Source organism: Camelina sativa, chromosome 19 (genome assembly GCF_030686135.1).
Source record: "Camelina sativa cultivar CO46 ecotype springtype chromosome 19, ASM3068613v1".
NCBI lineage: Eukaryota > Viridiplantae > Streptophyta > Magnoliopsida > Brassicales > Brassicaceae > Camelina > Camelina sativa.
In genome coordinates, this window is record NC_141898.1 from 4,096,415 (window position 1) to 4,119,837 (window position 23,423).

The following is a 23,423-nucleotide window of genomic DNA, read 5'->3' on the forward strand; positions in this document are numbered from 1 at the left end:
ATATTGTTTCTTCGTTGGTAAATGTTACGGAAGAGACATCAATGGGCAAAACATAATCTCAAGTATTTTCTTTGATTTGCCATCTCTTTTTGAATGAAGTTGATCACACATTTTTTAAAAAAGAAGAAGAGTAAACCAATGAATAATGGAGAAGAGGTGCACAAAAAAAAAAGAATAATGGAGAAAGAGTCAAAAGAGTGGGAAGACTGTAGCTTGTCTAGAGTGTTTGGAGTTAAAGGGTCTAAGTATAAATAAATTAAATAAGGGGTAGTTGTAAAGAGTCATTGATGCTTATTGTGATTTGTGAAAATATGTTGTTTGGAGTAGTAGACATGAGATTGTAAGGTTTCTTCTTAGGCATCTGTAGTCGGTTTGTATTATCAACTTAGGCATCTGTAGTCGGTTTGTATGACCAACAAGGAAGAAGATTTAGGGTATGATTAAAGATGTAGTTAGAAAATTATGAGCGTTTGTAAAGAAGATGATTAAAAATAAAATGGTTAAATATAGTAGATCGAAAAGATGGTGTGTAAGAAATAGTGTTGGGTTTTTAGAATGATTGGTAGCATCATAGTGTTAAATAATACAAATTATATTAAATTATGAAAAATTAGAAATTAAATTTAGTTAAATGATAAAAGTATGGAAGAAACACATTTTATTTTATAACATGAAAATTTATAAACCAATAAACTATAAAATTATAATTTGAACGTTTAACGGTTGTGATGATTATCTAAGACATTTAAAACAAATAATTGTAATTTAATCTCACAATTGGGCTAACTATAAGTTTTTTAATTGAATCGTCATTAAATAAACATTGTGGACAATTTAGACCTGGGCCGCCCGTCCCATTTGAGACTTCTACCGACAACTGAATTTTGTATTTTATTTTTAACATGAGTATTCTAAGAGCATCTTTATCGGGAGCCTCTCCAACAAAAAAAAATAAATAAATAAATAAATAAATAGGTAGGTGAAGGGAAACGTTTGTTCTTGGAAAAAAATAGCCATCAGATACGGTTTCTACATTTGTTCTCCATTCAATGGTTTAAATTAATACTTCTTCAGTTCCATTTCAAAATATATATAGTATTTTGGATAAAAGTATATAGATTAAAAAATAATTATTTTTAAAAGTTCAACTAATCATAAACAATACTGTATCATATAAATAATAATCAAATATTAAATTAATTTAAAAGTTACATAGAAAGTTAAAACATCTTATATTTTAAAACAAAAAGAAATCTCTAAAACATTATATATTATGAAATAGAGAGAAATAAAATAATTATAATATTAATATTTCATTTTTTAGATACCCACTTGGGTCTCTACTGGAAGAGGGTGTTTTAGAGATATAATATAACTATAAATTTAGTAAATTTCCAACAAAAATATTAATTTTACCGTCGAGAAGAAAATAAGGTTCTTCAAATCTGCAAATCTTGTGGTAATGGCAATCTGATTTTTAAAATATTGTGATTGTGGTTGTTGGTGCTTTTCAAAATAAAGCTTAGGATGTGATTGTGGTTGTTGGTGCTTTTCAAAATAAAGCTTAGGATGTGATGTTGTTATTCTTTCTTTTTTTTTTTTTTTTTGAGCAAATAGTGATGTTATTCTTAGAGCATCATTATTGGTGACAACTAGTGAAGTATTTTTTAAAAACAAAAAATTTAATTATACAATTATATTCTAATCTTTTTCTCATTTGTATCTCAAATATCTGAGAGTAGATCCTAAGTCTTTTCTCTTTATTGTTTATTGTTTATTTATTTATTTTGTTTAGATATTTATGGAGACTTTCTCCATGGAAATAATGTTAGACCATCATTACTAATAGTTACTTTTTCTCAGTTCTTTTAATAAAAACAAATAAAAAATATAAATAGGAGAGAGAAAGTAAAGAAACGTTGCTGAAATTACTGGAAAGAAAAACATTTCTAAAGTTTTTAACATATGTCAATTATTTATTAGTCATATATTAAAATATTGATTTTTTTTAGTAATGATGACACCTCATCACCGCTAATGATGCTTTTAGAGCATCAATGCCAAAATACTCGTGTAATTTAAATATAATATTTTACTCATTATATAATAAATTAATTAAATATCAAAATTTTAAATTATTGAAACAAATTTGGACCAATCAGATGAGGCCATGTTGCAGATACGTGTTTGGATAGTCTCTTAAACGAGAGTCGTCCTATCCCTCATTATCTTTCTTCTCCATTTATTTTTTTCCAATTTTTTAATCTGTCAGAGACCATATGAGAGACTGCCGATGGACATGTTCTTAGCAATTCTGAATCTTCCAGTTGAAGATGTAGCGACGAAATTTAAAAAGTGATAAAAACTCGATGGGGAAAAGTAAAAACAAATTTGTGATTGCCAGCAGCTACCGCTATGACTCTTTCCGAACAGGGCCATAATATATTTTTCTTTCCACTTTATTTTCAGTTTGTACATCCCCAAACATTTTGTACTGTTGGAATAGATTGAACATTTTAACTATCCTTTCTATTAATCTTTTGGCAAGAAAGATTAGAGATACATTTGATTATTAGAGTCTTAGAGATGTTGATGAGGATGATTTTAGAAGGTATAACACTCCCCTGTTTTAATTTTACTACTTTAGCATAAAATTATACATTCACTCTCCTTTCGTATAAAAAGGAGAATAGTAAATTTAGTTGACAACTAATATTTTTTTGAGATAAAAAATAGAAAACTTGGATAGAAAATGCTCTCAAGCACTCTTCCCCATGCAACCTTAAAACTGCATGGAGGTTTCAAAAAACCGGATCTCACCTACCAGACCTAACTAAAAAAAAGCAATATCCAATGGATCTTTCGATACACAAAAAATACCCAGCGGTCCCTGCCTTCCCTCCGGTCTGAAAGTCCCGTTTCCCTTCCCCCCAATCTATGCTCCGACGAACCACTACTCCTGCCAGACTGATACTCCCCCAAGCGCTGGTATGGTTCATCGTACTCCCTCTTAGTTTTTGTATTTGTAACCCTATCTACTATTTGTAACCCTGTTCAACTCTTCGAAAAATCTCACCCCTGAGTGAGTAACCCTTAAACCCTAACCTGTTTAAATATGTCTTGATCTTATCCCCCTGTAAGCCATGAATAACAAAATCCCTCAGTACCTAAAAGGCAAATCTGTTGCTAGTGGCTATTCCCCTCCACCCTGTAAAAGAATCAGAGCCCCAGAGCTAGACACGAGTAGCTTCATTGAAGATAATGCTCTTACCCTCATAGGAAGACTGACAAACCCCTCGGTTCAAATACTTTGGTCTCTCTTTCCTTTTCTCTCGAAACGTTGGAACCTGAAAGGTAAAGCTATAGGGTCAGATCTTGGAAAAGGTTATTTTCAGTTCAGATTTGACTTTGAAGAAGATCTACAAAAGGTACTGGATAACAGACCCTACCACTTTGACCAGTGGATGGTCATTCTCCAAAAGTGGGAACCAATCATCTCCGAGACTTTTCCTTCTATGATTCCCTTCTGGGTGGAGATCCAAGGCCTCCCTAAACATTTCTGGCATCCTGCGATGGTAACCACTATTGGTGAGGAACTTGGCGAAATCCAAGAAATAGAAATAACCAACATGACAGCCAGGATGAAGGTCCTCATTGACGGTCTACAACCACTAGTCAAAGAAACCATCATTGAGTTCCCGGAAGGGGGTGAAGCAAGAATCCAACTATCATACAAAAACTTCAAATCCCACTGTCTATATTGCAACCGTTTAACGCACGAAAAGAAAAATTGTCCTGGCTATATCGCAGAAAAGGAAAGACAAGAAAGGAGCTTAACAGCTCCAGTTGCGATACCTGAAGTGCGAAGAAACTATTATACACCGAGTAATAATTTCTGTGCTCCCTCTACAAAGGAGAACATATCTGAGAATCGTGGTTTCTCGAGTGCTTCCCCCTCTGACCACAGAAAAAGACTCAGCCCGACGAGAAGTAGGAGATCCTCCCAAACATCTCCTAGTGACTACCATTATGGTCACAGGAAACATGGTGAAAGCTATTCCAGACGATCCTTCTCTTCAAAAGACCACACTATGGGAAGCAGGAACCCGAGAGAAAGGATACAATCAAACTCTACCTACTCTTCAAGAGACAGATATGCCAGAGTCAATGGAAACCGCCCAAAGGATAACTATCAATGGAGAGAGGTTTCTACACCTAGAAATAATCACATACCTAAGGCGTCTGAGAACTCAAGAACACGACGACCACCCTTGGAAAGAACCATGTCAACCACTGAAGTCACACCACCACCCCCTCCTCCAATCCCTACTACAGATGAGGTCTTGGGCGAGCTTAGAGACGTAACAGTGCAGTATATTAGCTGTGTAGATCCAGTAGAGAGTGCATCCAGGAAATGTAGAGTGATCCAAGGGGAAGCCAGGGGTCTAACGGCTGAAACAGCCTCAAAAATCATCGAAGCAGCTCAGCTGGCTAATCATCTCGCTCTGGACCCCCCCCCCCCCCCACCTCAAACCAAGAAACCCCACTGGAACTGGAAAAAGATTTGCCTCCCCACCCTTCGCTGAAGGCTCCGGAGGCAAACTCTGGGAAAAAGAGAAGAGGTCGACCTCCCCTGCATAAACCACAAAACAAAAGCCATTTACGTCTCTCAGGTGCGAAGTCCAGTAAACGAAACAAATGCAATATACAGAACTCACCAAAACAAAGAGGGACAAAATCTTCAGCAAAGGAGACAACCTTCCCTAAGGCTCCTAGTGACTTACCCTCATCAAGTAATGCTGCACCAAAAGGGACCCTAATTCTAGCTATGGTCAGGAAAAGGGTGGATTTTCACAATCCACCTGCTCCTCTTCCTTAAAGATCTTGAGCTGGAACTGCTGTGGGTTGGGGAACCCCATAACAGTCCAGCGCTTAAAGGAGATGTCCTCCAACATCTCCCCTGAAGTCTTGTTCCTCATAGAAACAAAGAACCCTGATGAGATAGTGATCAAGTCACTAAAGAGTCTGAATTATCCGAATCATTACCTGGTATCCCCCCATAGCCCTGGTGGAGGTGGTCTAACGTTACTCTGGAAGAAGGAAGTAGAACTTTCAATCATCTCAAGCTGCCAAAACTTCATTGATACACAAATCAAAGCAGAAGGAAAAACTTTCTTCGCTACCTTCCAGTATGGAGAACCTGAGAGGGCAAAAAGGAAGATGATATGGGAAAAACTAACGGAGATTGGTATAAGCAGAGATGAACCTTGGTATCTGACTGGAGATTTTAATGATATTATTGATACCTTGGAAAAGCAAGGAGGCCCAACTAGACACGAAGGAACTTTCACTGATATCCGAAGTTTCATGTCAACTTGCGACTTATTCGACCTTCGACACTCTGGTAACTTTCTGTCCTGGAGAGGCAAAAGAAATGATCATTTGGTACACTGTCGTTTGGATAGGGCAATGTCCAACAGTTTATGGGCAGAAACGTACCCCTTTAGCCGATGTGAGTATATAAAGTTTGAAGGTTCAGATCACAGGCCCCTCCTCACTCATTTGGATCTCTCAAAGAAAAAGAAGAAGGGTATTTTTAGATACGATAGACGCCTTAAAGAGAATGAGGAAGTAACATCAATAGTTAAAAGAGCTTGGACCTTTGATGAGAGTGAGGATGTGGAGGAAAGGATCACCCAGTGTCGTGGGGAGATCATTACTTGGACAAGAGCAAAACACCTAAGCAGTAAAGAGCAAATAAAACAACTCAAACATCAGCTCGACAAAGCAATGACAAGTCAGAACCATGATCAAACAGTCATATCTTCCATAAACAACAAACTGTTGAAAGCCTACAAGGAGGAAGAAGATTTCTGGAGACAGCAAAGTCGACAACTCTAGCTGGCCCTGGGAGATAAAAACACGGGTTATTTTCACGCCATCACAAGAGGAAGAACAGTCCAAAACAAATTTTCTGTAATTGAGGATCCAGAGGGCAAACCCATTTATGAAGAAGAAGGCATCCTCAAGGTCATCTCTGAGTATTTCTCGGAGCTATTTTCTTCCCAACAGAGGGAACGTTTGGAGTTAATTAAGGAAGCAATCGTTCCCTGCATCACATATGAGATTAATCAAAAACTGATAGCAACTCCTTCTCTTGAGGAGATTAAGAAAGCATGTTTCTCCATTCACGCGGATAAGGCACCGGGCCCCGATGGCTTCTCAGCTAGTTTCTTTCAGTCAAATTGGGAAACAGTGGGTCCGAATATAGTTATTGAAGTACAAGCTTTCTTCTCCTCAGCCAACCTGCACCAAAGCATCAATGCAACACATGTACGATTGATACCAAAAATCCAGAGTCCCCAAAAAATGGTTGATTACAGACCTATTGCGCTGTGTACTGTGTTTTACAAGATCATTTCCAAGCTTCTTTCTCGACGCCTCCAACCTGTTCTTCAAGAAGTAGTTTCCAAGAATCAATCAGCCTTCGTCCCCAAGAGAGCAATCACTGACAATGTACTCATCACTCACGAAACACTGCATTACCTTAAAACATCAAAAGCCAAGAAATGTTGCTACATGGCGGTTAAAACTGATATGAGTAAAGCATATGACAGAATAGAATGGGACTTTATTAAAGGAGTTTTAAAGAGGATGGGTTTTCATGAAAAGTGGGTACAATGGATAATGCAATGCATCACCACTGTTACTTACTCTTTCCTGCTGAATGGGGCAGCTCAAGGATCGGTGACCCCTCAGAGAGGCATCCGCCAGGGTGACCCTCTGTCTCCGTATATCTTCATACTCTGCAGTGAGGTGCTCTGTGGTCTCTGTACAAGAGCACAGGGTGATGGTAGTCTCATGGGAATAAGAGTGGCTAAGAATAGCCCTAGAGTGAATCACCTTTTGTTCGCAGATGATACAATGTTCTTCTGCAGATCGGATAGACAGAGCTGTGAAACACTCCTAAACATCCTCAAGAGATATGAAGCTGCATCCGGACAAAAGATAAACAAAACCAAATCAGCAATCACTTTCTCATCCAAAACCGCAGAATTTATAAAGAAGGAGGCTCAACAAATCCTTGGAATCCAGAGAGTAGGAGGGTTGGGAAAATATTTAGGACTACCTGAGATGTTTGGCAAGAAGAAAAAAGATATGTTTAATCAAATCATCGACAGAATCCTTCAATGCTCACTGAGCTATTCCTCACGGTTTCTTTCCCCAGCAGAAAAAACTGTGATGCTCAAGTCAGTTCTCTCAGCTATGCCTACCTACACGATGTCCTGTTTTCAAATCCCAGTTTCACTGTGTAAGAGAATCCAGTCTGCCCTCACTCGCTTTTGGTGGGACTCATCAACAGAGAAAAAAAGCATGTCATGGATTGCGTGGTCAAAAATGACAAACTCTAAAAGAGATGGAGGTCTGGGTTTCCGGGACATTACCAGTTTCAACGTTGCGCTTCTAGCCAAGATAGGTTGGAAAATTCTTAAGAAACCTTCGTGTCTGCTTGCTAGAGTCTTATTGGGAAAATACTGCTCAGACTCCTCATTTCTAGACAGCTCAGTACCTAATTCTGCTTCACACGGATGGCGAGGCATCTGTGCGGGCAGAGATTTACTGAAGACTCAGCTGGGTAAGATAATTGGCTCAGGGACAGATACTATGGTCTGGTCAGACCCATGGATATCTCTCTCCTCACCATTAACACCTATGGGACCACCTACAGAACACACACAGAATTTGAAAGTCTCAGAGCTCATTTGCCCGATCTCCAAAGAGTGGAATTCAGAAAAGATACGTCATGTATTACCTCTCTATGAGAACGATATCCTGGCTATACGCCCTAGTGTGTTGGGAGCTGAGGATTCCTTGGCCTGGCTTCCCACTAGAGATGGAGAATATAGTGCAAAATCTGGGTACCACGAAGCCTACAAGATAACAAACCATTGTAAACCTGTTAATCAAACCCAAGGCGACTTCAACTGGCAGAAAAACATCTGGAACATTGACTGTCCGCCCAAGATCAAATTTTTCCTGTGGAAAGTAATGAGGAATGCCATACGGGTGGGTGCAAATCTACAGGCAAGAGGTATAAATCCGACAGCGGTGTGTCCACATTGCCAGGAGGCTGAGTCGTGTCTTCACCTACTTTTCCACTGCCCTTTTGCACAACAAGTTTCGGAGCAAGCACCCTTTAAGACCACGCTGATGACAGAGCAAATCACAGATATCCGAACAGGTATAGAACTTTCGAATAAAGTTACCTGCCTACCGCCTATTGGAATCGGGAAAGGTTCTCTCTTCCCCTGGATTCTATGGACACTTTGGACCTGCAGAAACAAGAGGATATTTGATCAGAAACAGGCAACTCTGATGGAGGTCTTAGGTCAAGCTATCGTATCGGCCAAAGAATGGATCTCGGCTCAGAAATCAATCGAAAAGGTGGTTAGCAAACCTACCAGACCAGATCCAACCATCGATACAAGTACAATAAGGTGTTTTTCGGATGCAGCCTGGCGTGAAGAGTCAAGAGTTGCGGGATTAGGATGGGTTTTCTCCAAACAACTCCCCAGATCCGACATCTCAAGCCGATCAGTGGCTTACAACGTCCACTCACCGTTACTCACAGAGGCCCTCGCCCTCTTCCAGGCCGTTAAACACGCCATCGATCTGTGATACCAAAACCTTTCTTTTGCTTCAGATTCACAGCAGCTAATCAAAGCACTCAATTCGGAGCCTTACTCCAAGGAAATCCACGGGATTCTCCATGATATCCTAGTTTTATCACTCAATTTCAATGTTTGTGAGTTTCGATTTGTTAATAGAGAGATGAACAAAAAGGCGGATGAGGTAGCTAAATCGGCTTTAATTATCTCAACCGTTGATGTACCAAACGTTATTTAATGAAAAAGCAATTGCTCTTTGACAAAAAAAAAAAAAAAAAAAAAAAAAAAAAAGTAAATTTAGTTGACATATAATTATAATAAGAGACCTTTAGCATGGAGTCATACACCTACAAATAAGATCAGGAGAACTAGCCTCCTCGCAAGTGCAATCAGTAACAATTTTTTTTTCCTCTGCAAAAGCTGCCGCGCATGTAGCATTTCTAGCTTTATCGTCACCAGTGCAGATTCGATCCTCCCATAATCCAGTGATTTTGCACATCTTGGTATTATGAGCTTCCATCTCTATTGTTTTTTTCATCAGTCAATTATTTTTTTTTAAAAATGAACAAATGGAATCACAAAAAATTAAAATTAAAATTATGATGTAGTGCTTTCTCCCTTTAATTTGATTGTAGTACTAATTTCTCAATCAAATTCCTAAGTTATGCTAGTTAACCAATCAAAGCCAAAAAGAAAAAAAGAAAAAAAAATTGATATATTACCTCGAACTGGATTCAAAGCAAGGAACATGATAACACATGAAAACAGAAACAACCTCATAATTTTGATAAATGATTAAGCTGTTTAAGGAAACGAAATTGGATGATGAGATAATTTTTGTGACTGTGACTATCCCATCGTTGTACTTTTATAGCTCCATGATGGTACTACTACAGTAAGTAATTTATGAACTAGTGTCTAAATTTGACTATTGCTTGAGTTATTAATGTTCTTTTTGACTGTTGACCCAGTTCATATATATGGGTTACCAAATTTATACTCCTTCTAATAAATTGATGTTTTGGGGTATTTTTTTGGTCCACAAATATTGATTTTCTATAATCTTAAATTAATTAAAGTTAATATTTTGTAAATTTAAAAAAATAATCATTGAAATATTTAAATTTCTAAACTATTATTGGTCTAAAATTAAATAATACTTTTTAGTAAGAAAAAATAATTCATTTAAAATTAGTAATTATTGTTTTCTTAAAATCTGTAAAAACTCGTAAACATCAATCTTTTTGAGAGAGATAATCTTATTATATAAAATTTGATGTCAAAGTTACTCATTAACAAGATTGTGACACGTGTCAAATATATTGATTAGATGTTGACATGTGTTAATTTGATCAGAATAATAATAAGAGAAATAATAGTTTGATTAGATAATAATAATCATAATATAAATGTTAATGATTTAGAAAGGCATAACACTCTCCCCCCCCCCCATTTTATTTTATTTTGCCACAAAATATACACTCACTCTCCTTTTGAATAGAAAAGAATATCGTAAATTTAGCTGATGTATGGTCAATTGACCGAAAAAAGAATAAAATATACTTATTTAGTTATATTATACAGATCAATGCTATCTAATCTAAGAATAACATAAGGAACACTATTTGTTTCCAGTTTATTTTCAGTTTATACATCCCTAAAAAATATGAATTGTTTGATCAATTGAACATTTTAACTATATGTCTCTCTAATCTCTCCTTGCCAAAAGAATAAAGAATAGTTTGATTAGATTTGCCCCAAAAAAAAAGTTTGATTAGATTTGCCCAAAAAATAAAGTTTGATTAGATAATAATCATATGTTAATGATTTAGAAAGGCATAACTCCTCCCCACCCCCCATTTTTTTTTTGCCACAAAATATACACTCACTCTCCTTTTGTATAAAATAATATCGTAAATTTAGTTATGTTTATACAATTATTATGATCATAGAATTTAGTTATAGAGGGAAATAAATTTTCAGGCAGGATTCTTCCCCAAATTGGCAACTTGGTTAATTTAGAGGAACTGTGAATTAATTTTTTTTTTCACGTTTTAAATCAATTATAGCGTGTTTCTAGCTTCAGCTGTAATCCGTTTGTATTTTCAATAAGAAAGAAGGCTTCAGGGTCTTCGGAATAACTTGTAGCAAAAAAAATGTGCATAATTTAAGCTTAATCTAAGAATAATATAAGCATAATCTAAGAATAACATAAGCATAATATAAGCAAAAATATTTATTTCCAGTTTATTTTCAGTTTATACATCCCTAAAAAATTAATTGAATTGTTTGATAAATTGAACATTTTAACGACCTATATATATATATATATATTAGTATATATATATATATATGTCTCTCTAATCTGTCCTTGCGAAAAGAATTAAGAGAAATAATAGTAAATGTTAATGATTTAGAAAGGCATAGCACTCCCCCCCCCCCCTCCCATTTTTTTTTGCCACAAAATATACACTCACTCTCCTTTTGTATAGAATAGAATATCATAAATTTAGTTATGGTTATACGATTATAATAAAACCTAAGCATGGAGTCACACACTATACAAATAAGATCAAAATAACTAATCTCATTGCAACTGCAGTCAATAACAATTATTATTTTTCGTTTACTCATACAGCTTCGGACGACACACAAAGACGCAGATGGGCTCTGGTCATTTACCCTAAGAAGGTTTAATTCGGAAATGCTAGCAATTCCAGAACCTGCAAGTGGTAGATAACACCCGCAGTTAATTTCTAGATGATCCCAAAGTTGATAACACACATTTACATGGTACTTATTAATTATTATGACCTTACGAACTTGCATAGAGATGAGTTGGGAACTCATTTCTTTTATGGGGGCCATAGACATTCAGGAGTTCCCCCCTTACATTGACTTTGTTATTTCTTTATTTCAGTTTTAGTTTTTTTTTCATTATCAGTTCCTTTTTATTTATTTATATATATTAGTTTGCTTGAGTCTTTTATATATATTGATTAACTAAACAATCACTTTGATACAAAAATAAAGTTCAGCAATCAATTAATCAATAACTTTAATACAATATAAAATTGTAAAATTAACCTTTTTCGTTACATATAGATGTACGAGTATTTGTATATATACAGATCAAATAAAATAAAATTATTCATAAAATATTGTAGGAAAGTAAGGAAGTCCAAAACTAAAGGTGGATTTGTGACGCTATTCTTAACAAAAAAAAAAAGGTGTGTAAATGTAACTTATATTCTTAAAACTTTTGCATGCAACACTATAACTTTTAAAAATGATAAAAGTTGTGTGGATGTGAAATTTGAGGAGATGAGGTTTTTTTTTTGTTGAACGTTGAAACTATATCTTCCTTGTCTTGTCTTTGTATGTAGCTCTTAAAACTGCACTTACTACAGTCGTGATTCTCGTGAATTAACATCTCAATTGGACTTATTAATTGACTGAGTTAATGTTCACATTGGACTGTTGACCCAGTTTCATATACGACAGCTACAAATGTTACAAGTAACTCTCTCTGAGATGTTTCAGTTAGCTTCCAAATACGTAATGTAGATGCCTATATTGTTGTGTGGTTGAAGCCGATTCGATTTTCCGGTACAATTATTGGTTACGGTTGAACAACCATGTTTGAAGATGGTTTGATCTCCACACAATACACCGGTTAATTGATGCGTTTTTGGTTTATTAATCAAACGGCCGACGGTTATGGCAGTGGTTTAGCCGTTACATACAATGAATTTCTCGCCTGTGGCTTTTTATTATGTATTTTGATTATTGCAAAACTAGTTTAAGGTTTTGATTAGAGAGACACATAACTAGTTTAAGGTTTTGATTAGAGAGACACATAACTAGTTTACAAATCAACAGTAGCATTAAAACTCTTCATACACCAAGATCAACTTGAGCCATCCAATGTTTTACTTCTTCATTACTCAATCAAAATATCTAACTGAAACAGAGTAGAATGCATCAGTCTTTGATGATTTAAGGTTTACATAGAGAAAATAAAAATATAGAATTCATCAACTACCAAAACAATAACATCTTTGTTTCTTCTTTAAAGCAACCAAAAAAACATTTGGCAAGAGCAAAAGAATCAACGGAGTCTTCTGGCTTCTCTCTCGGACTCGAGCAGGGTGAGAATATCTCCCTCTCTGACTGGTCCTTTCACGTTCCTCATGATGTAACGGTCTGAGTCAGTGAACTTCACTCTAACCTGAGTCACTTGACCCCTTGATCCAGTCCTTCCCATCACTTTCACTACAACAGCGTGCTTGATCTGAGAATCCATCCTGATTCAACAACCCAAAAACAATCAGAAACGAGTTTTACAAAAGGTGAAATAACTAAAGATACGTTATTCGCATTTGAATCAAAAATGTATTAACTTTTATACACAACATATAAAAGAACAGCAGAGAAAGCACTAAATCAGTGACAACAATGATCCAGTTCATCAGCTTCACGGAATTCTCAATCTGGTCTCAATTGCAAATGCAGAAACTAACATCACTTATAAGAACTTGCAACACTTTAGATTACGAAGCTATAAGATCAAATCACAATTTAATTGAGACGAACTAGAGATAACATGAATGTAACCTATTCATTATATCTAGCAATAATGTACATTAGAATCAGACCAAAACATCAAAGCAATAGACTTTAAGTGATAAACTTCAAAACCCAGATGTAGAAAACTCAAGATATCATCATCTCTACGCTTTTTGAAAAACAAGTAAATGAGATTTTCTCAATCAGTCTCAATTTTTTTAAAAAAATCCTCCAATCCTAATGCAAGAACCCTAACATTTCTTAAGCTGAAAAGCTTGGTTTCTCAATGAATCAGGAGCTAAACTGATATCTAACAAAGCAGGAGACGAAACTGTATACAGATCATAAACGACTCTAAACGATTTCAGAATAAGATAATCAGAAGCAAAAACATATAGAAAACGATCTCTATACGCAGGAATCGAGATTAAAAAAGTAATGAGTGAGATGAAGAGAACCTGTTAGAGAGGCTCTGCGGACGGGTTAGAGCTTTAGCGGCGATAAGAGTGAAAGCGCAGAAGATAGATTGATAGAAAGAACCCTAATTTCGAGAGACGCGACGAGAACTTTATAGATATTGTACCAAAAGTCAAAATCAGGTTATAAAGCCTTGACCCGGTTTTAAGACCGTAACCAGTTCAATTTAATTCCATACCGAACCGGTTCTTTTATTGTCTCGACAAAGAATTTGACGGTTATTGGAATTACTGCCTTACTATACAAACCTCTAATCTCATAATGTATAAATAGAAATATGGAAGTTAATTATCATTTTTTTTTGACATCCAAGAAAATGTAACATTATGACTTTAATATTGGACAGCCTTATACTTTTTTAGTACTGTATAAAGGTTGCATTTCTTAACAATTAACCTATGGTCAAAGTTTTTTTTTATATTTTTTACAGCAATGGTCAAAGTAAATTCAAATCGAATTAAGCCAATAAATACATCAAGAGTTTGGAAAAACTGGATGAGGAAAAACAAAGAAGTGCTAATCAAATAATGTAGGCATAGAAGAAAGTAATTCCTAGAAGAATCATTTTGTTATGGTTTGGACAAAAACAAAATTATGTGAAAATCAAATTTTGGAAAAAAAATAATAATTGGGAACCTAGTAATAATAAATACAACAATAACAAAACTAAGACGCATCTAAAATTTTCAATCTATATATAGCTCGTTAATAAAAAGTAAACAAAAAAAGTCAAGTGTGGTGAAAAATAACAACAATTTCATATATGAATAATATAACCAATTCATCAAAGTTTAGGAAAAAAAGGAACATTAAAAATAGAAATATGTCACCCAATATATTTTGGAAAGGGTGAAAATTAATTGAGAACCAAATAGGCAAATAATAAGAAATAAAAGAGATAAAAAAACATTTTAAATAGCCAAATTCTCATAATATAATATCTATGAAAACAACCAAACTCAGGATTTTGTTTAGATATATATATATATATATACACATATATATTTATTTGGTCAAATATGTATGTATATATACACAATAATATAAATATATTACGATTACGAAGAAAACAAAAAAAACTTTATTTTGATGATGGATTTAATAAAATTGGGTATGGTAAAATAAGGGGAAAATGATATGCAAAAGATGTGCATATGAATAATAACAAGGTTAATCAATGAGATGAAAAAAGTAAATAGATAACTTATGATTAAGTGAAATATGAATATATGATAGATGTGAAGGACATAGTAGTAGTTAAATTGATGTGATCCATCATTTCTAAATTTCTTTTTGTTGTCGTCCCTTTGATTAATATGAATTTAAATGTCAATATTAGATCTTTAAAAGATCTAAGAATTTTCTTAAATCTTCTATATGTGATTACTAGTGATTTCTCTAATGAGAAAAATGTCGTTAAAATCACGAACTTTCAAATTGTGGCCATTTTAATCCGAACTCTAGGTAAGGTCATAAAAAACATGAACTTCTGTTGACTTACCGTTTTAATCACCATATTTTTGTTGATCAAGACGAAAACGACATGTCGTTAACTCCCTAAACGGAGCAATCAGCCGGCGTTAACAGGTCGTTAATGGGTTAACGGAGGTGCAAAAACGACACCCTTTGAACCCGAGAGAAAACAGATCAAAATCCCCAAATTGATAATTCAATCCCTAATTCTCTAATTCTCAATCCCTAATCGATTTTTCCCCAATCGATTCTCAATCCCAAATGCCGAAAGTTAGAAACAAAGGAGTGATATCATTTGTTGGAGATCCACCAGAAGACTAATCACTGAGTTTAATTGAAGCTCCTCGAGTTGAAGATGGAGTAGCTCTTCGAGTTGAAGATGGAGTTCGAGCTCCACCAGAAGACCCAACAGTTTCAAATGTCCGAGATGGAGATGGTGAACCGGCTGTATCTGAATCTGTTGTTGGAGATAAAGGTGGAGCTTCACGTCGGCGTGGAAAACGTAAAAAAAGAAGTGATGAAGATGACGAACTGGAGGCTCCAGTTGAGCACGACAGTGAAGATGACTGCGCGGTGTATGGAGATGAGGATTGCAATCATGTTGATGATGCAATTGGTGGTGGAAATGACGAAGCTAATGTCGATGAAGCTAATGTCGAAGAACCGGCTCTCGAAGAAGTTGCCAACTTAAACATCGAAGATGATTTCCCAGAGTTGGTTAGAACAGAGGAAGGTGGTTCGGATTCCGACAGTGGGAATGATATATGGGACGATGACAAGCTACCGGATCCTTTGTCGTCGGACGACGAAGACGAGATCGAAGAAAAAGACAAAGATGAGGCAGCTCCTAAAGATTGGTATGATCCTGAGTCTTTGATGTTTAAGATTTGAGATTGAGACTGTTCCAGGGCTAGTGGTTGGAAGCAAACAGAGGTTTTTTCGGTTGTATATCTGTTTTAAAGCTCAAAAGGATACATGGAAAAAAACTTGTAGACCTATCATAGGAATAGATGGAGCTTTTATAAAATGGGATATAAAAGGGCATGTTCTAGCTGCAGTTGGAAGGGATGGAGACAATAGGATTGTTCCTTTGGCTTGGGCAGTTGTAGAAATAGAAAATGATGATAATTGGGACTGATTTTTGAGACATCTCTCTGCAAGTTTAGGTCTGGTTACAATGACACCTCTAACGCTCATTTCAGATAAACAATCGGTAAGCAATAAGTTTTGTTGTTTCATATTTCATTTTAGAACTTATTGACTAATTAAACTTCATAATTTTTTTTTGCAGGGTTTAGTTAAAGCAATAAGTAACATCCTTCCACAGGCTGAGCATCGACAATGTGCAAGACACATAATGGATAATTGGAAGCGAGACAGCCACGACCAAGAACTACAACACATTTTTTGGAGGATAGCACGCAACTACACCACATGGGAGTTTAATGACAATATGGCAGAACTCAAGCAGTACAACCCTCAAGCGTACACCACTCTGCAAGCTACAAATCCAATAACCTGGTCAAGAACTTTTTTCAATATTGGTACTTGCTGCAATGATAATCTTAACAATCTTAGTGAGTCATTCAATAGGACTATTAGACAAGCCAGGAGAAAGCCTTTGCTCGATTTGCTTGAGGACATAAGACGACAGTGCATGGTCAGAAATGCAAAGAGGTTCATCATAGCTGATAGGTTGAAGACACGATTCACAAAAAGAGCTCATGCTGAGATTGAAAAAGCAATTGCTGGAGCCCAATATGGCCAGAGATATATGGCCAGAAACAACATACATGAGATATGGAACAATGGTGTAGGTTATAGTGTTGATATGGAAGCAAGAACTTGTGGATGCAGGAAGTGGCAAATGGTTGGAATCCCATGTTCTCATGCGGCATGTGTGATAATAGGGAAAAAAGAGAAGGTTGAGGATTATGTCAACGACTACTACACAAAGAAAATGTGGCGAGAGACATACCTTGATGGTATTAGGCCTGTGCAAGGGATGCCATTGTGGCCTAGATTGAACCGGTTGCCTGTATTGCCACCACCATGGAGAAGAGGAAATCCCGGAAGGCCTTCTAACCATGATAGGAGGAAAGGAAGAAATGAATCTTCGTCTTCCTCAAATACCAAGAAGATGTCAAGAGAAAAAAGAATAATGACATGCTCTAACTGTCATCAAGAAGGCCACAACAAGGGCAGTTGCAAAAATCCAACTACCGTTAGTGTACCAAAGAGACCAAGAGGAAGACCACGAAAATATCAGGTTTAGCCTAGCTTACAAGTTTTAGCATAGCTTACAAGTAAGTTAGCATAGCTTACAAGTTTTTTTTTTACATACATTTGAATTAGGTACCACAAGGAGGAGCTCATGAAGGACAACAAGGATCTCAACTTCATCAAATACCGGCTGGATCTCAATCTTCTCAAGTACCTCAATCTTCTCAAGTACCACAAGGATCAAGATCACATGTTTCACAAGGATCAAGAGCACACGCCTTAAGAGCACAACCGCAAGGACCACAAGGAGAAGGATCTCAACCGCAAGGACCACAAGGAGAAGGATCACAACCGCAAGGACCACAAGGAGAAGGATCACAAAGTCAAGGACCACACCCGCAAGGACCACAACCGCAAGGATCACAAGGAGAAGGATCACAAGGGCAAGGACTTGGTAGATTTGGATCATGGTTTGAATGTTCCAACTAGTTTTTTGTTTTGTTTTCTCACAAGGGCAAGAACCAAAGTAGAACCTACCTATGTTGTCAAGGATTTGTTTTGTTTTGTTGTCAAAACAAGTTCTATTTATGAATTGGTACTTGCAATAAAGTCTTCCATTGTCAAACTACCATTACAAAGTCACATTACAACAAACTCAAAACAGAATACAAAAGACTCTAGTAACCAAGAACAAATTTTGGGTTTTTGGTTTTAAGAAGAAGGATCACAATGGCAATGACACTAAAAGTAAGACACACCAAGCACAATGAGCTCATCAACTTCCATTTCTTAGTGTCTCTTTTGATCAACATTCCATCTTCCTTCAGTTCTTCAATCCTTTCCTTCAAATCTTCAATCTCTCTGCCAATGATAGAAAATTTTGGTAAAGCATCTACAACCTCTTCGTATACACCTTCTTCAACCCATTTAAACAAATGGTCCTGAAAAAACAAAAACATGAATCAAAACTCGATAACACACAAAAGCAAAACAATTATATTACATACATCTCCTCTGTTTGGACAACGAAAGAAAGGTCTTCCTGGGTTTGCTTGCGTGTTCGATGTGTAGAAAACAACATCTTTGCCGCAATGACACTTCGAGGGAACACCATGGCATCCGCCGACTTTCTTCTCACCACTTGATTGTCCAGAATTGCAACTCATATCTGTTGGGGAATGAGATAAAAGTTTTGGATTGAGATAAGAATCGAAAAATCAGATTGGGGAGAAGAGAATTAGGGATTGTGATTTCAAATGGGATCGATTTGGGAATTTTGATATGTTTTCTCTCGGGTTCAAATGGTGTCGTTTTGACATTAACGGGGAAGTATTAACGACCTGTTAACGCCGGCTGATTGCTCCGTTTAGAGAGTTAACGACATGTCGTTTTCGTCTTGGTCAACAAAAATATGGTGATTAAAACGGTAAGTCAACAGAAATTCATGTTTTTAATGGCCTTACCTAGAGTTCGTGATTAAAATGGCCACAATTTGAAAGTTCGTGATTTTAACGATATTTTTCTCTTTCTCTAATTAACGATAAAAGATTATTTTGCCAACGGTTAGTAAGCTGATTCCAAACTTTGGTCATAACGTTCGTTTTAAATTTTTAATAATTAACTTATGCATACTACATTTATTTTTCAAAATGAACCCCACAAAATCTAGTGGACCTTTCGCTGTCTCCAACCCAAGTCATGACCAAGCAGTTAGATCCATATATAGTTTCTAAATATCTACATTTTTATGTTTGATAACGATTAAATTAAAATATTATACTAATCTAAAATTCTCACGAATATATATATATATATATATATTGTCGAAATTAAATTTCATTAATTTAAAAAATCAAAATACAAATTGTTCGCAAGCTAAATAGGCGGATTATAGTTAGCACTATAAAATTATAATTATTACATCCTAACGACACTATTAGAATGTTGTTTGACATGAGTAAAACTTATAGATATGAATTTTGCAAAGATGTCTTTAAAGTATTAAAGTATGTCTTTGTAAAACCTCGAATCCAAATTTGTTGCAAAGATGATAGGAGAGCCAAAGCTTCTGCTTCCAGATGTTAAATTGTAACTTGTAAACAGACGAATACCATGCCTCAGTAAGAAATTTGTTACCTGATACAATATTACTATTCATTGTAAATAATAATTATTATTTTACTGATATTAATATGTATGTTTTATCATTGTTTGATATCAAAATTACTGATAGTATACCGTTTAAGTTATAGTTTAAATCATTATTGATGTTATTCCATTTATTTATCATTGATGACTTTTTCCCCTTCTAAATCACTTTATTACTTTGCGTTAACATAATAAGTATAGATGACTATACCACCTAATCTAGTGTTAAACTAATTATTATTCATGTTTTTCAAAAAAGAACAGGCTTGCTTATGTATATTATAATTATCATGATGTGGAACTTGGTGATGAGAATTGTATGCATAGAAATGCATGATATGGATGCATAGGATATCATAATCATTCATCATAGGGTTCATCATATTTTACAACAAAAATTTATTAAATTTCCATCTCTATCATGTTAAAAAATTTCTGCCGCCACCACTAAATGGGGAAGTGCACTCATCAGTGCCCTACATTGTAAGCAAAGGCAAATCAAATCCTTTATTTAGTAATTTTTAAATTTATCTTTGGCTTAGATCATCATTCATCAGCATCCACTATATTACCAAAGAAAGCAAAAAAACAACCCTAAATTTTTCTTCTTTTCCCACCCATTCATTGTATGTTTTTTTCTTAATCTTTACCTCTTTATCTTTTGTACCCAAATCAACGGTCAACGAAAAAGTTAAAACCAACATTCAGTAAAAAAAAAAAAAAGGACAAAAATTCTGCCGACCAAAAGAAAAAGGAAAATAATCTAAACCCACCTATGCTCTCTTCATTCTTCAATACGTTAAGTCACTTGGTAAGGATATCGTATATGTATTGGGATTAATATGAATCCATACCTAAAATTTCTAGTTTACAAAGGAAAAATAATATACAGAATACGAAACATGCTTCATTGGTGGAACCTATTATGGAACCCACTTTATCATCGTAAGCACTTAAAACTTAGTTGATGAAATGGACCACACTACCCAAAAATATCAACTTTGCAGACGCTTACGTTATCAAGAGGGCAAGTAGGATTATATGTATAAATGTGCATATGTGAGATAGTGATGGATAGAGAAACTTTGGTGAAGCTACTAGGCAAGATAACTAAGTTTGTAAAGAGTGTTCGGTTTTCTTGTTATAGATTAGGCTATGTATATGCCTTAACGGACAAGTACGCATTTCTTTGTGCACAAATAACAGATGACGTCAACATTTATTTTAGGCAGACCCGAATGCCTACTTCTTTTGGGATCACAAGAAATCAAATTCGGTGAATAGCCAAAAAATAAAGAGTGCAAGAGATCGATTTCTTTATTTCCTCTTTTGGAATATATTAGGATACCCGCTTTATGAAAACGAAATTTTGGATAAAATTTTACGCATGGATCTTGTGCACTTGATTTGACTTATTATGTAGGCTAGATTCGTAGCAAATGGTGTTAGAATCAACAACATGTTGATGATCCGACGTTACGAAAAAAAAAAACAATATCGAGTGGAGCTATCTAGAACGTGAGACTAATTAGACAAACCAAAATAAACCGAGACATATGCATAATTTGAATTTTATGAAAATTCATTTCTACTAAATCGAAATTGATCATCAGCTTTGAGCAACAATTCAAAACTACAAGAGTCATACAACTTAAGTATAAATGCAAACAAATGAGGATATTGCAATGAAAATCTCTTGGCAGTGCATATCTATAAAGACTAAAGTAATGCGTTTAACATGTCGTATAGTGAGAAGTTTTTATTGGATTAATGGGAAGATTAGTATAGGAAAGTGGGACTTGCGGGCGCAGATTAGCAATAATTAAGAGAAATTGGAAATATTTCTCAATATTCAATGTAAGAATGATTATAGAAATCAAGTTGTGGTTCGAATTTGGAAGTGACATCCACTCATCAAAAGTCATTTGGACTCCTTTTGTGGTCATCCTAGAGTCCTAGTGGCTCCACCTTATGAAGTAGGCAAGCCTCCGCTACAATCCTTTTCTATTTGGTCAATTGATTGTGAATGGTTGTAACAGTTGAATTGAATCTAGTGTGGTTAGATGTTCACTAGCTAACGTATAAATATGGTTGGTGTAATGCAATTACACAGAAATTGTTAAACGAATACAGATATATAGTCAATTTTATTGATAAACAAAACGTGTTCTACTTTAGTGTTTAGTTCTACCGATGCGGCAAATGAATGTTCCTAAATCTTTAATCTTTTCTTTTTTTCTTGACAAACGGAGAGAAATTATATATGTGACCACCATCCTTATTAATTTAACCGACATGAAACGAATCATTATTAGTGAAACAACTTGAATATTTAAAATTAGTTTAATTCTATTCTCTTGTAAATGACACTAGCTCAGTTCTCCAAAGAAGAATATATATATACCTTTCAACAAGAAGGGGAGTCATTAAACAATATAGTATTGAAGGGTTTGGTGATAAATGTAATTTTAATTTAATCGATTTGAGTATCTTGTACGGTTGTACCACTTACATAACTCATGAACATACATTGGATGCATGCAACGGTGATGCACGACATGCAACTTTGGAAGATATATATACCATCCATTGGGGACATTCAGCCAAACTCGTTTAACTGATTATAATCCTTTTAGTTGATATATTCTGATCACACTAATCTATACCACACAATGGCACAATCACTAACTACAACTAATATTCCAAGATTTTTATGTAAATATATCGATTAGTGTTTTTTTTTGTAGATCCAATTTTTTAAAATATATAATTAGGAGAGCACCACCCGACCACACCCCCACCACGAAATATATAAACACTTTTAAAAATGAGATAAAGATCAATTAGGGGTCCATCTGAGATAATGGCATTTTCATGAATACTCTCGAAATGCAAGGGCATTACATAACCGTAAGCTCTATAAATATGTGCAAACAGAAATCTCCAAAAAAACTCAAGAGACGAAAAAATAATCTCTTAAGCATTAGGTTTTATCTACAAAAGAAATCACAAACTAAAGTAAAAAGTATGGGGAACTGTTTAGTAATGGAGAACAAAGTGATAAAGATAATGAGAAACGATGGGAAAGTAGTTGAATACAGAGGACCCATGAAGGTTCATCACATCCTCACCCAATTCTCTCCTCACTACTCCCTCTTTGACTCTCTCTCCAACAATTGCCATCTTCATCCACAAGCCAAGCTTCTCTGTGGTCGTCTCTACTATCTTTTGCCCAAGGAGACGACCACAACCAAGAAGAACATGAAGACGATGAAGAAAGTCAGATTTGCAATTCCAGAGGTGGATAAAGAAGAAGAAGAAGACGATAGATTAACAAATTGTGGTGACAACACCAAGGAGAAGACTAATGGAGTTGTGAGAGTGAAGATGGTTGTAAGTAAGCAAGAGCTTGAGAAGCTGCTTCAAGGAGGCTCAGTTCATGATATGGTTTATAGGACTCTTGCTAAGCAACATCTTTGTGATGATGATGGTGACGATGATGAGTGTCATAAAGGATGGAGACCTTTGTTAGATAGCATTCCTGAAACTAATTAACCCATAGGATGTTCATATCTACATATATATATATATATATGTGACATATACTTATATATATACATACAATGATAACAGAGACTCAAAGCTTGTTCAGGAGAAAAAAGAAACACATGTAATTCCCAGATACACTGTTCCAACTTCCAAGTGTAATACATGCAACCTCTTTTGTAGAAAGTTCAAAGTTTGTATCCAAACAAAAAAATGGGAATTTGTTAAGATGGAATTGTCCTAAAGGTAAAAGGTCTGACCGTGTGAGTGCTTGGTTGGGTTAATTTCAAAGCCTATAGGCATCTCTAGTGGCCTATA

At 35.4% G+C, this 23,423-nt stretch overlaps 3 protein-coding genes, 2 long non-coding RNA genes and 2 pseudogenes across 5 annotated transcripts; 3 read left to right on the plus strand and 4 right to left on the minus strand.

The window, feature by feature from the left end:
- Positions 1 to 4,827: 4,827 nt before the first annotated feature.
- On the minus strand, positions 4,828 to 5,739 carry LOC109130958 (uncharacterized). Its single transcript, XR_015591091.1, has 5 exons — positions 5,500 to 5,739; positions 5,307 to 5,417; positions 5,184 to 5,200; positions 5,047 to 5,090; positions 4,828 to 4,967 (listed from the first exon to the last, which is right to left on the minus strand). It is a non-coding gene; the product is annotated as an uncharacterized LOC109130958 (long non-coding RNA).
- On the plus strand, positions 5,368 to 8,928 carry LOC147920137 (uncharacterized; annotated as a pseudogene).
- A 16-nt stretch (positions 8,929 to 8,944) lies between these two features.
- LOC147920138 (uncharacterized) lies at positions 8,945 to 9,529 on the minus strand. The gene is made up of 2 exons (XR_015591090.1): positions 9,392 to 9,529; positions 8,945 to 9,191 (listed from the first exon to the last, which is right to left on the minus strand). It is a non-coding gene; the product is annotated as an uncharacterized LOC147920138 (long non-coding RNA).
- Positions 9,530 to 12,584: 3,055 nt separating this feature from the next.
- LOC104764712 (small ribosomal subunit protein eS28z/eS28y) lies at positions 12,585 to 13,811 on the minus strand. The gene is made up of 2 exons (XM_019241113.2): positions 13,697 to 13,811; positions 12,585 to 12,976 (listed from the first exon to the last, which is right to left on the minus strand). The coding sequence occupies exon 2, from the start codon at positions 12,973 to 12,975 to the stop codon at positions 12,781 to 12,783; it is 195 nt and encodes a 64-aa protein (XP_019096658.1). The 5' UTR covers position 12,976; positions 13,697 to 13,811; the 3' UTR covers positions 12,585 to 12,780.
- Positions 13,812 to 16,335: 2,524 nt separating this feature from the next.
- On the plus strand, positions 16,336 to 17,900 carry LOC147920139 (uncharacterized). The gene is made up of 3 exons (XM_087503134.1): positions 16,336 to 16,401; positions 16,480 to 17,457; positions 17,544 to 17,900. Exons 1-3 carry the CDS (start codon positions 16,366 to 16,368, stop codon positions 17,898 to 17,900), a joined length of 1,371 nt encoding a protein of 456 aa, XP_087359260.1. The 5' UTR covers positions 16,336 to 16,365.
- Positions 17,901 to 18,088: 188 nt separating this feature from the next.
- LOC109130776 (uncharacterized protein At1g43920, Chloroplastic pseudogene) lies at positions 18,089 to 18,577 on the minus strand (annotated as a pseudogene).
- A 3,921-nt stretch (positions 18,578 to 22,498) lies between these two features.
- LOC104764713 (uncharacterized) lies at positions 22,499 to 23,291 on the plus strand. The gene has a single exon (XM_010488300.3). The coding sequence runs from the start codon at positions 22,587 to 22,589 to the stop codon at positions 23,112 to 23,114; it is 528 nt and encodes a 175-aa protein (XP_010486602.2). The 5' UTR covers positions 22,499 to 22,586; the 3' UTR covers positions 23,115 to 23,291.
- Positions 23,292 to 23,423: the final 132 nt, after the last annotated feature.